The sequence below is a fragment of the Sapajus apella genome, unplaced genomic scaffold, assembly GCF_009761245.1.
Source record: "Sapajus apella isolate SASKATOON/1434 unplaced genomic scaffold, GSC_monkey_1.0 scaffold721, whole genome shotgun sequence".
NCBI lineage: Eukaryota > Metazoa > Chordata > Mammalia > Primates > Cebidae > Sapajus > Sapajus apella.
In genome coordinates, this window is record NW_022437647.1 from 18107 (window position 1) to 31232 (window position 13126).

A 13126-nucleotide genomic window follows, 5' to 3' on the forward strand; every position below is an offset into this window, starting at 1 on the left:
GCCCTAGTGTGTTGTTCCCTTCTATGTGTTCATGTGTTCTCACGATTGAGCTCACACTTAGAAGTGAGAACAGGTGGTATGTGGTTGAGAAAAGTTTAATTTCAGCAAATTGTGTTGGGAACTGGCATTTTTTTAGCCAAAAAATTTGTTTTGATTTAATCGCACATATTATACAAAGCACAACTCCAAATGGATTCTATGTCAAAATGTAAAACATAAAACAATGAAACTTGTGGAGGAAAAAAAGAGAAAGTCTTTGTGAACTGGGCTTTGAGAAAATTGTTCTTAAACAGGACACCTAAAGGATGACCCATAAAAGAATGATATAATAATAATAATACTTTATCAACATTAAACACTTTTTCTCTGTGAAAGACATTCTATGAGAGTGAAACCATAAGCTACATGTTAGGAAAAATATTGCAAATAATATATCTGACAAAGTACTTATACACAAAATACATAAAGAATTCTCTAAACACAAGTAAAGCAATCCAATTAATAAGTATGGCAAAGTGTTGAACAGATCTAACAAAAAAGTTGTACAGATAGAAACTAAACACGGGAAAAGTTATTCAATGTCATTGAAGCATTAGGGAAATGCAAATTGAAACCACAATGAGATATTTCTATTTACCTAATACAATGCTTTTAAAAAATTAAATGTAAACCCACCGGTAATAGCAAGTGCAGGTAAAAGTGCAAAACAATGGATCTCTCATACACTGCTTGTAGCAAAGCCACTGTGATAATTTATTAGAGATCAACAGCACTTTTCATATGACCCAGTTATCTAATACCTGACTGTTTATCACAGGGAAGGAGATGGCAAACTGTAGCACACGGACTGCTATCTATTCTTATAAATAAAGTTTCATTGGATGTGAACTGCAAGGTTTATTACTGATGTAAAATGAGGAAACTGAGGCAAGTATGAGAAAATGAGAAGCCAATTTATTGAGCTCCTGGGTGAGGTTCTGTGGTCCAGGAAGGGGCCGACGAAGTCGCGCCAGGCTGTTTAGGTCATGGGGTTTTATGGGAAGTGAAGGAGATTGATTGGCTATTGGGGAAACAAAGCAAAGGCAATTTTATTGGCTTTCAGGAAGCAGGAAGTACCTGAAACTAGTTTCTATTGGTAGGCGGGTGGGACTTTGGGTAAGTGGGCCTTGATTGGCTGTTGGAGAAACAAAGTGAAGGCAATCTTATTGGCTACTAAGAAGCAGGAAATGTCTGGAGCTAGTGGTTATGGGTAGGCGGGTAAACGCCTTGGGTAAACGGACCTTCTGGAGGCATACAGAGCAGACTGCTACCGGGCAGGGTCTGATGGGGCTTCTTTAAAAAATTTTCCTGCAGTGTTTATCAACAGTGGGCTGGGGGTTGAATGCATAATTTAGTGCTGAATGTGGGCTTGGGTCTGGTATGCGGAGACGGGTGCGGGGAAGCCATGCGGCAAGGCCAGATAATGAGCTTGGGTGATGACGCAGTTATCAGGCGCGGAGAGAGATGGATGAGTCCGTTTAACCCTCTGCGAGGCAGCCGGCCTTACATGAACCACATTTTATATTTATGAATTGTCTATTATTATTTTGGCTCTATAACAGCAAAGTTAAGTAGTTGTAACAGAGGCCACATGGTTCACAACCCTAAAATGCTAATCATGTGACCCTTTGAGAAAAACATTGCTAATCTCTGCCCTAGATAAATAAAAAATCATCTTCAGGTAAAACATTGCACAAAAATGTCCATTGTAGCTTTATGTGTGCAGGCAAAAAGTAGAATCAACTTAAATGTCCCTAGATGATTGAAAGCATAAACAAATAGGATAAACAAACCTGCTACATCCATACAATGGAATACTTCATGACAATTTAAAACATGAACTATTTGTAATGCGACAGCTTGTCCCCATCTCAAGGACATCATCCGGAGTGAAAAACGCCTAATTCCAAAAGTTGACATACTGTATAATCCCATTTGTACAACAGTATCAAAATGACATATTACAGTTATGTAGAACATACTCGTGATGGATAACAATGGGGGGGGGAATGTGGGGACAATGAAAGGACAGTACATGAGCGTTTTCTGGAGGTGATAGAATAGTTCTGTATACACTGAGTAATCATGCATATGACTGACTGTGGTGATGGTTACATGAGTGCAAACATGTGGTAGAGGTAACATACACATATACACACATACACAAACACAAACACAAAAGCAAGTTCATGGGAAAAAAAATACCAGTAAGGAAAGTAGCTGAGTTAGTAGCAGAGTACTGATGTCAATTACTCGGTGTCAGTTATTGTACTTGATAATACATGGGGGGGGCATAATCTACAAAAATTACTCAAAATAAGAAACAGACAGACAAAAGGAAAATCTGAGATTCCAAATTAGAAGAATAGAATAAATGTTCAGGAAAAAATGAAAAATAATTGTTGAGTATTGCTTCAAAAAGAAAAAACAGACAAAAGAAGATAATGTTGATCCTGTAACCGGGTTTTTTTTCTTGGATGCCGGTGATGGTTGTGGGTTCTTGGGCTCCAATGTCTTAAAGAATAAGTGGTGGAGCTGCTTCAGCTGCACCGTATGCTGGAAAAGTGAATATCGGACCCAAAACGTGTTGCAGAAATGTGCCTTTATTTAGGTAGAGAAAACAGAAGGAAAGAAGAGAAAGGATTCCACGAAAAGAGTGGAAGGGGATCCAGAGAGGAAAATCCCAAAGGAGCCCCCACCATGTGGGAGGGGATTCCAGAAAGCTGGAAAACCTGGCCCAGGGGAGGGAGCAGGGACTTCTATTCTGGGAGAAACCCCCACCTTCTCCAAACTCTGGGCCAACGAAAGGAGCTCCTTAGAACTTCCGCTGGAGGGACTGACTTGTGGTTTCTTCCAGTGCCACAAATTCGAACAAAAACCATTGAATCTCCCAGATGGAGAGAGATGGGAGGGGGCGTGGCGCCGCGGAGACTTTTGCCTTTAGAGCTGCGACCCGTCGTGGATCTGGAAAGAGAACACATTTCCTCAGTCCAACCAAAACTTGGCACTAGTTCTGTGAAAATGAACTCTGTGCTCATAAATAAATGATAACATCTCCTAGATTCAGACAAACCAACATTTAAACATCAGAGAGATTAGAAGAAGCCACCAAAAGATTGAGATGGTAGTCTTTGAGAAAGAAGAGAAACCAGGAGAACGTGGTGTTCCATAAACCAAGTGAAGCAGGTATTTCAAAATGGAAGGATGGGAAATTCATGTAAAATTTTGCTGATTATTCAGTTTTGATCAACGGATTTGATTAGAAAGAAGACATTGGTGACTTTACTAGAGAGGTTTAAGTGTAGCGGTGGGAATGAAAAAATGAAATGAGGCAGCAATTATAGATGATACATTGAAGTCATTGTATTATAAACTGAGAAGAAAATTTGGAGCTTGCTAGAAAGAGATTTAGTTCCACAAAGAATTTTGTGAGCTTTTTTTTTTTTTTGCTTCTCTTTAAAATGGAAGATGTTTGGTATATATGCATAGTGGTGGAAATAATTTGGAAAATAGAGAAAGTAATGATGCAGTTGAGAAGGAATAATTGAAAGAGCAAAATCCTTGCATCAAAAGAAGGGATAAAATCTGGTACAGACTGTTGAGACAAGCTGCCCCAGGAAACCCCCTCTGGGCAGCTCCTGGCCCCGCCCCGACTGATTGGTCTGCAGCTGCACTCCTATACTCTTATCTAAGTGCCACAGCAAGGCTGCAGGACATGCTACCACTGAGCAAAGCCTGTGGTCATGGAAAACAAACCTTTGTTACACAGACTTGTAAATTCCTGTTTTACACAAACCTGTAAAATACTGTTTGTTTTTTAACTGCCACCCCAAAAGTCACAGGATGATGTAAGTCTGTCTCAAGTTGACAAACTATCTTTGTGCTTGTTACAAGCTGACAGATTAACTCTGCCCTGAAACTCCCTTATGCCCCTCTCACCCCATATAAACCCCTCATTTTGTAGGCCTCGGGGCTTCCTCCTCTGATGGCTAGGGAGCAGCCCAGCGGGTTAATAAAACTTGCTTGCCTGACTTTGGGTCTGCTCGTCCTGTCCCTCAGCTAACCTTACACAGACCATGACAAGACAGGAGCAAGGCTCAGCATCCAGTGAAAACAGGAGACAGTGCAGAAAAGGATGCATGTGAACAGCAGGTAGTTTTCTGCTGATCGCTTCTATGTCTAGGTGAAGAAATAAATGAAGTCATTAGCATAGCACAAGGTTGGGATTGGTGGTGAAGGAGGGAGAAAATAAAACTAGGGGATGAAAAAGCAGTGCCAAAATTATTTGAGACCGTGATCATTAATTTAAAGACAAGTCAGCACAGTTGCCTTTGTTTTTCTTGTAGACACACTCTGCTGTGCCAGTTCAGGGATGGGGAGAGCAGAGAATTTATTAGCAAAGAATGAGGTGTTCTAAGCTTGGAATACAGATAGAAAGAAAGGAATGCACAGGAGAGTCTACGCAAGGGATTGACTTACAGTGATGAACCATGGAATCTAGTTTGGTTATGGCGGGAAGAGAGAAAGTGAAGGCAAAAGAATAGTGAAAAAGCATCAGGGTCATTGAATAATTGGAACAAATTTAATAGAGTAAGTGAGTTAAAAAGATTGTTGAAATGGTCTAGAGTGTGATGCTTAAAATTTAGATATTTTAGATAGTGTAGCAATTGGAAATGACAAGGCTTAGATAGACAAGAATCAATAGTGGAGACTACCAGTAGCTCACAGGGACTTCTCTGCTTTCTTGATTGGAATAGCTTCTCTAGTTTCTTGATTGGATGCACATAGCTATGTGCATTCCCATTGACTTCTGAACCACCATCAGTAAGTTTCATCTTAGTGAGATCCTTAGGTTGTCTCTTTCTCCAAATTTCCCCATTAAATGTTCAATTTCTGGCTGACTGGCCACTTTGTTGCTTACCTTAGCTAGTATCCTCTAGATAATCTAGTCTTCTCTGATTGTTTCCCACCGTAACCTCTTTGTATTCAGTAGGATCCTCAGGCTTGGACTTTTCCAAGCTATTAAGTCACTCCCGTCCAGCAGGGCCACAGAGTTTCTAGTCCACATAGTCTTCCAGCCCATTCAGGTTCAACTTCTGAGCCACAGAACTGGGCTGCGAGACAAAGGTGGATGAAAGCAGCCGCTCTCTTTTACTGAATATTATGAAGACTTTCTGGAAGAAATCTTTCCCAACAGTTTGCTGTTTGGCCGATTTCCAGAGACAACCAATCGTTGTTTTTAAAATTTATCCAGTTTTATTGCTCCCTTTTGGTTGGGAGTGAATGTACCAAGACCCTCAGATAACCATTCTCAAAGTCCCACCTGAACAAAATGATTTTGAATTATAAGTTTTTATCTTCAAACATTTCAGGAAGTGTCATCTGAGCAAAATTTTTCTTGATTAGACCTTTTCTAGTCTACGAAATATTACAACTGTTAAGATGGTAGCGAATCTTAGTGCCAGTTTTAAAGGGAATTTACAAGTACAAAAGTGGTGTTGCTGTATTAAGATGAGGACTAGATGACCTGCACTTGCTTGCCTCACCAAACAGCTGAATGCTTAGCTAGGAGCAAAAGGGAGCTCCTCTCTTCTCTAAATGGTCCATTTCTGATTATTCCAAACTCAGAGACTTGGTAACTATAACAAGGAAATTAACAGCTGTTATTTGCTCAAATAAGTATTACATGATGAGTTGAGAATATTATTGTGAAAACACTGATTAGACACTATTTGTTTATTTTACACAATCTCCATGAACTTTGATATTTACCACAAAGGGCCTCACTAAACTAGCTTCCCGTTAGTACACTGAAATTCAAAGTCATGCTCATAACTGTTAACGAAAGCAGATTCAAAGCAACACCACCATCACTGGAGTATTTTTAGTTTTATGCGAACGGGACTACCAAGCATGCTGCTCTTATTCGGTATAATTCTAATCTCATGGGTATCCACTGTTGGGGGAGAAGGTAAGTTGAAAACAGATCTGAATATTTTATTTTATTTTCAAATATATTTATTGATTGTGTGTACATGCATAAGTATATTTTTAAATGAAAACATAGCTGAGAATAATTCGAAGGGGTATCATCATATTAATCTATTTTATGGAAATATTTTCTAACATGCAATTAGCAGGAATATAGAATGAAATTAATGCTCTCTATTCTCTAGGTGGTAAAGGGTAAATGGTCACCAAATAGGTAGTGTAAAGAGGAATTAAAGGAGGGAAAATCTGCTAAAGATGACAAGGTGAGGTATTAGTGTAATTCTTCATAAACTCTGGAATTCCACTGACTAGAAAAATCGACCTCAGAAGATTTGGCCACCTTTAAAATGTTTTTAGAATTTTATTTTCATAGATTTGTTAATTTAAATTTTAAACATTGTTAAAATGAAGGAATTCTCATTTGAGACTAATTATCATTGAACAGAGAGAAATGTATTTTGATGAAACAATAGAAAATATTATTTTTATGTGTAAACCAGTGAACTGCCAAGAAATTGCTTTTTCTGAGCTCTTCCACAAATGTGAAAAGTGAAATAATATATATCACCTCCTTATTAATACTATAAACTGGTTCTTATAATATTTTATAAACCGTCTGATTGCATTTCAGGTGGAAATTAAAGCCACCATATCAAAAGAATTGCAAACAAAATCTCAAACAAGGTCTAGGATACTGATTATGTGTGTATATGGAGTTTCAATAATTGTGCCTTACTCTTTGATTTCCAGAAGGTTTTGTTTTACTGCTTTGCTGCTTTCTATTTTTTTTTTTTTTTTTTGAGACGGAGTTTCGTTCTTGTTACCCAGGCTGGAGTGAAATGGCACGATCTCGGCTCACCGCAATCTCGGCCTCCTGGGTTCAGGCAATTCTCCTGCCTCAGCCTCCTGAGTAGCTGGGATTACAAGCACGCACCACCATGCCCAGATGATTTTTTGTATTTTTAGTAGAGACGGGGTTTCACCATGTTGACCAGGATGGTCTCGATCTCTTGACCTCGTGATCCACCCGCCTCGGCCTCCCAAAGTGCTGGGATTACAAGCATGAGCCACTGCGGCCGGGCTGCTTTCTAATGTTTACAGATCTTTAAATTTTTTTGAACACTTTCTCCTCTGTCCTGAAAGAAGAGAAAAATATGAACAATAAAAGGCTTTCTTTCTAATATATGCCCTTACAAATGTTGCAAAACATTATTTCTACGGGCTTGAAATTCATTTAATTTGTTTTTACTTTTAGTAGGGAGTTGTCATCACAGGAGTGTGATTGTATGAGTGTATTTGATTTTTCTTAAATCTGTGTTTATGGTATTTATGAAGTGGCTTAAACATCCGTCACAAATGGTATCACAAGAATATTAAATGTGGGGTGGAAGCAGAGGAAGATAAGTGAAAATTATGAATTAGAATTTTGACAATTCCTAACCCAGCAAAAAACATTGAAGCTTCAATCCAGTCCCAGGATAAACTTCAGTGAAGTTCTATCTAGAAGTTGTCTAGGTGTTAAATGACCTTTAAGTGTGTGTTACGCTTTTGTTTAGGTGTCTGTTTAGAAACTTGCCAAACAGCAGAAACAACACTCGAAGGCAACACTTTTGTACAAAGAGAAAACTGCATGCCTCCAGTAGCAAAATATCAAGCAATATATTTATTAAGTAATATATTGTGCTTCATGCTGTAGCAGAGAACCTGGAAAGAATATGACAACGCCAGCCACGCCTCACTACAACTTACGGTGTCCTAAAAGAAAAGCATCATGTAAATAAGCAAATAAATTGCAAGGTTATATATAGGGCATTGTCTGTGAGTGTTTGTGTGTGTGTGTGTGTGTGTGTACAGTCATGCATCACTTAATGATAGGAAAACATTCTGAGAAGTGCATTAGGCAATTCTGTCCTCTTGCAAACCTCATAGAGTGTACCTACACAAACCTAGATTGTATAACCCACTACCTCACTAGGCTGCATGGTGTAGCCTGACAGTCTTAGGATGCAAACCTGCACAGCATGTTACTGTGCTGAACACTGTGGGCAATTGTAGCACAATCGTAAGAATGTGTTTATCTAAACATAGAAAATAAACATACAGTATAAAACATTAATAATGGTGGACTTGTATAGGATTCCTGCCATAAATAGGGTTTTCAGGACTGAAAGTTGTTCTGGGTAAGTCACTGAGTGAGTGGTGTGTGAATATGAGGGCTTAGCACCTTACCATACACTACTGTAAACTTCATAAACACTGAATCTTGGGATAGACTAAATTTCTTTTATTTATATATTTATTTCTATATTTTAGAGGGAGCAAGTGATTTTTAGTTACATGAGTAAGTTCTTTAGTGCCAATTACTGAGCTTTTGTTGCACCCAGGGTAGACTTAATTTATTTTAAAAACTTTTCTTCAATAATAAATTAACTTTAATTTATGGTAACCTTTTTTAGTTTATCAAGTGAAACATTTTTAACTTGTAACTCTTTTGTGATAACATTTAGCTCACAACACTCTTTGTACAGATATACAAAAGATTTTTTTCTATCTTTATTCTATAAAATTTTATTTTAAATATTTTATTTATTTATTTACCTTTTACACCTTTTTGTTAAAAACAGACATAAACACACACATTAGCCTCGACCTACAAAGGGTCAGGATCATTGGTATCACAGTCTCCCTCCTCCCCTCTGGTCCCTCTAGAAGGTCTTCAGGCCAGTATCACACATGGAGCTGTCATCACCTGTGAAAACAAAGGCTTCTTCTGGAACAGTTCCTGAAAGACCTACCTGAGGATGTTTTACAGTTAATTTTTCTAATGAGAAGAAGTGAACTATAAAATAATGATAAAAGCTCTAGTATATTAAATACATTAATCAGTACCATGGTCACTTATTATCATTATCAAATATTATGTACTATACATAATTGTGTATAATATAGTTTATATGACTGGCAATGCTGTAGGTTTGTTTATACCAGCATTGCCTCAAAAATGTGAGTAATACATTGCACCACGATGTAACGGAGGTCATCAGTTGGTAAGAATTTTTCAGCTACATTATAATCTTATGGAACCACTGTGATATAAGTGATCAGTCATTGACCAAAACATCATTATGTGGTACATGACTGTATGCCTGTATGTGTGCTTCTATATATGCATATATATATAATCAGAAGAAATATATTCATAATATTCTATCAGAAGGTTGAGATAAGAAAAATTATTTTCTACATTTCAAGGGGGTGATTGTGTAATGGGAGGCTTGTAAAAGAACAATAACACTCCTGGCTTGCACCATTGTGGATGTGCACAATGGGTGTGTGATCAGTGCTGTAGAGCACGTTCTGCAGGATAGGTAGAATATAATTGGATGATGAGAGCAAAGTTATTCTGGATGATGAAAAATATGTAAGCATGAATGTATGAAAATTGTATAATTTTGCAATTTTGGAGGAGTGAAGGATACTTAAAAGGAGTTATGATATGTTAATACTATCAAGACACGAGGGAGTCTTTCCTTCAATATCTTCTCTAAAAATATCTAGTGTCACATTCCAGACAGTTAGATAATCAATTTAGGGTTTCACAAGGTTAAATACCACAGGAATTATTTCAAATATTGTACAACGTTAAATATATCTTCAAGGTAGATCAAAAGGTGACATCTCCCTTGTCAGCTGAATTTCTGCGTGCTTTTTCCCCACAAGGTGAAAAACCAAAACAATTTCTCAAGCAGCAATGCTACATTGAGAAAATGCCTTGAGCTAAAAAAAAGGGCACTACTGTACTGAGGAAATATCTTGAGCTAAAAAAGCACCAAAGATAAAGTACATCAAATCCATAGAATGTACAATATCAAGAGTAAACCCTAATGTAAACTATGGACTTTGAATGATAATAATATTGATGGTGAGGGGGGCTATTCCTGTGGTGGGGAAGAGGAAGTGGTATATAGGGAATCTCTGGACCTTCCACTCAAATTTGCTGTGAAAAAAACTGTAAATACTAAAGTCTAATAAAAATATGTGTGTATATATACACACATTTATACATATATATAAACTGTAGATAAAAACTATAAATAAAAATTAAAGTCTAATACATTTTTTTAGACTTTAGTATTTGTTTTTATTTAAAGTTTATATATATACGTTATATATATACACACAAGAAAATAGAGTCAAAACGTATTGAGATTTCACCCATTTTCTGCATTGTTTTAATACATCTTGCACCAGAGTGCATATGGGTGTATGTAAGTGTGTATATACATATATACGGTAGTCCCTTAGTATCCTGAAGGAATTGGCTCTAGGACTCTCCTCAACCCCAGCGGATACCAAAACCCACAGATGCTCAAGTCTCTAAGAGAGACTAGTGTAGTCTTTGCATGTAACCTATGCATATCCTCCCATGTAATTTAAGCCATCTCTAGATTATTTATAATACCTAATATAATGTAAATACTATATAAATAGTTGTTATATTTTTATTACATCATTTTTATTGTTTTATTATCTTTTTATTGTTTTTTTTTTTCTTTTTCAAATGTTTTGGGCCAGCAGTGTAAAGACATATTTATATATACAACACTTACCAAAATTTAGCTCTAACTTAATCTTGGTTGAGTTGTTCTTAGTGATTTTCTTGTACTCTTTAAATTATTCTCACTGAATGGATATAAGCTTTGTAACAAGAAAATAATCAAAATATTAATAAACAAAAAACAAACTACCTACCCAACATTTTTACAGCATCAGAAAAAAAGAATAAACAGGACAGAGTTTCTGGTGGAGATACCTATGACAGTTGATGAGAATAGAGAAAAGAAGTAAGTCTGAGAGCTGAGAATAATCCTATCACTCCTCTACTGTACACTACATAGATCAGGGAGATTTGCCACTCTTACAATCTGTCTTCATTCTTAAATTGTTGTGTGAGGGTTTTCTTCCTGAGCACATTGCAGAAGAGCTCATATTTCATATCACTCCAAAATATAAATTTCATATTCATTGACAATGACCTCCTCAAATACTCATACTCTTAAACAGTGATCTTTCTTTGTTTCTAATGAGTACACTGGAACGCATTTAAGCTAAAGGTATTTAAGCTGAAGGAAAGAAAAAACTGTAAATGAGATGATTAAAGCATAACCTAGTGATTGATTGATGTAGCTTATTATGTAATTCTTCAGTTTTGTGTTATTTTTTCCAGCAACACTTTGTGATTTTCCAAAAATAAACCATGGAATTCTGTATGATGAAGAAAATTATAAGCCATTTTCCCAAGTTCCTATAGGGGAAGTTTTCTATTACTCCTGTGAATATAATTTTATGTCTCCTTCAAAATCCTTCTGGACTCGCATAACATGCACAGAAGAAGGATGGTCACCAACACCAAAGTGTCTCAGTGAGTAAACGCCCTGATCATTACATGGATTTCTTTTGGTGAATAGAGAAGGATGTGCCAGAGAAGATCATAAGGTCATGATAATGACAGGGGCAGTGGCCAGAGGAGCTGGAAAGATGGGAGACGTAGTCCTCCTATTTTGTGGTGCCTCTTATGAGAATCAAATGAGGAACATGTATGTCAACTGTCTTGCATTACCTAGAAATGCTCTATGCATTGAAATATATTAATTTTAAAAATCATAATTAATTATAATTAGTATATGTGACTGCTAATATTTCTTTACTAATATCATTTGGTAGCAGCCTTATCATAGCTTTCCTTTAAAGTAAGTCAATTTTATACATTTTCTGTTTTGAATTTACCATTCTCTTGCACGCTGCAAGGTAAGGTTTAGTATTTTCACTTTTATATTTTTAATAAATCATTTCTTTGGACCTTCAAAGTGTAGCTATATTTATCCTCCACTAAATGTACAGAACAGACTCCAATGACAACAAGTGTATTAAAAAAAGAAAAACAATGGGAGAGAGAATAGATGAGGCAACAAAGGAGATAATAATGATCTTTCTCCTTTTGTAGGAAATGTTCAGGAGAATTGAGAGAAGTATTTATATGAACATATTGTTTTGTCCCAAGAAAAGTTTATAAACATAAAATATTTTATTATAACAACCATACAGCAGTAGCATGAAATATTAACTTTCTTTTATATGTACACATATGGGAACAAAAAATATATTTCATCATTTGGTCATACAGTAACATGACCAAATTCTTTTGAAAGTATTTACACATGATGTCAGTTTTCAAAGTTTTCAGCTCTTAATAAAATATTTTAAAATGCAGTTGAACTTTTTTTTGCTACCTTCATCTTGTACATTAAATAATGTTTGGTCCTTAGGAATATGTTTTTTTCCTTTTGTGGAAAATGGTCATTCTGACTCTTCAGGACGGACACATCTGGAAGGTGATACTGTACAAATTGTTTGCAACGCAGGATACAGCCTTCAAAATAATAAGTACAACATTTCATGTGTAGAAGGTGGCTGGTCCTCTCCTCCCAAATGCACCTCCACTAGTAAGCAAAATTCTGCTCTCTCAGATCATGGTATCTTTTGTTAATTTTTAAAAGAAATAAATCTATTGTTACAGGTTAAATGTAGATTTCATCACTACTTCTATCATTATTTGTTTGATTTTCAGCTCCAATTGTGTCTAAGTAGATGTGCAATAACATAGTTTGCCTACCTATGTAAATCGAATGTATGTGATAGGTAGAAATATTATACAAGAATACACTTTGAAGAAAATCAGTTTTAAGCAATAATCTGTTTGGTATTTATATTATCAGGTTAGTTAACAATAAATGGTTACAAAACTGAGGTAATAAGTGAAAATAAGTCCAATTCCAGTTAAAATGTCTTAAAAGAGAGCTTTTACTATTTATCTTTCTTTAAATTCATATGCTCGAGTCAATAAAGCATCATCTTCTACGTTGTAAAACCTCCATACTTCTGAGATGTATGTTTGTTTGTGAGCGGCTTAGAATTCGGAAAACGATTCTTTCAGAAACCTGTGGTGTAAGTGCTGGCACCTCTCAGTCCTGGGTGAACTCTTGCAATTCTTCATCTTTATAGCTCTTCAGTAATTGCTCTTCGCTCAGCCCAATGC

The 13126-nt window shown here is 36.4% G+C and overlaps 1 protein-coding gene across 1 annotated transcript; it reads left to right on the plus strand.

The window, feature by feature from the left end:
* The first annotated feature begins 5789 nt into the window (after nt 1–5789).
* LOC116546253 (complement factor H-related protein 2-like) lies at nt 5790–12958 on the plus strand. The gene is made up of 3 exons (XM_032272560.1): nt 5790–6010; nt 11258–11452; nt 12357–12958. Exons 1-3 carry the CDS (start codon nt 5932–5934, stop codon nt 12575–12577), a joined length of 495 nt encoding a protein of 164 aa, XP_032128451.1. The 5' UTR covers nt 5790–5931; the 3' UTR covers nt 12578–12958.
* The last annotated feature ends 168 nt before the right edge of the window (nt 12959–13126 follow it).

What these genes read in the sequence shown, in the direction of transcription:
- LOC116546253 (XM_032272560.1), top strand. Translation starts at nt 5,932, where the DNA reads ATGCGAACGGGACTACCAAGCATGCTGCTCTTATTCGGTATAATTCTA. An exon ending in ATCCACTGTTGGGGGAGAAG is followed by an intron (nt 6,011 to 11,257) that starts GTAAGTTGAAAA and finishes TATTTTTTCCAG; the next exon opens with CAACACTTTGTGATTTTCCA. An exon ending in ACCAACACCAAAGTGTCTCA is followed by an intron (nt 11,453 to 12,356) that starts GTGAGTAAACGC and finishes TTTGGTCCTTAG; the next exon opens with GAATATGTTTTTTTCCTTTT.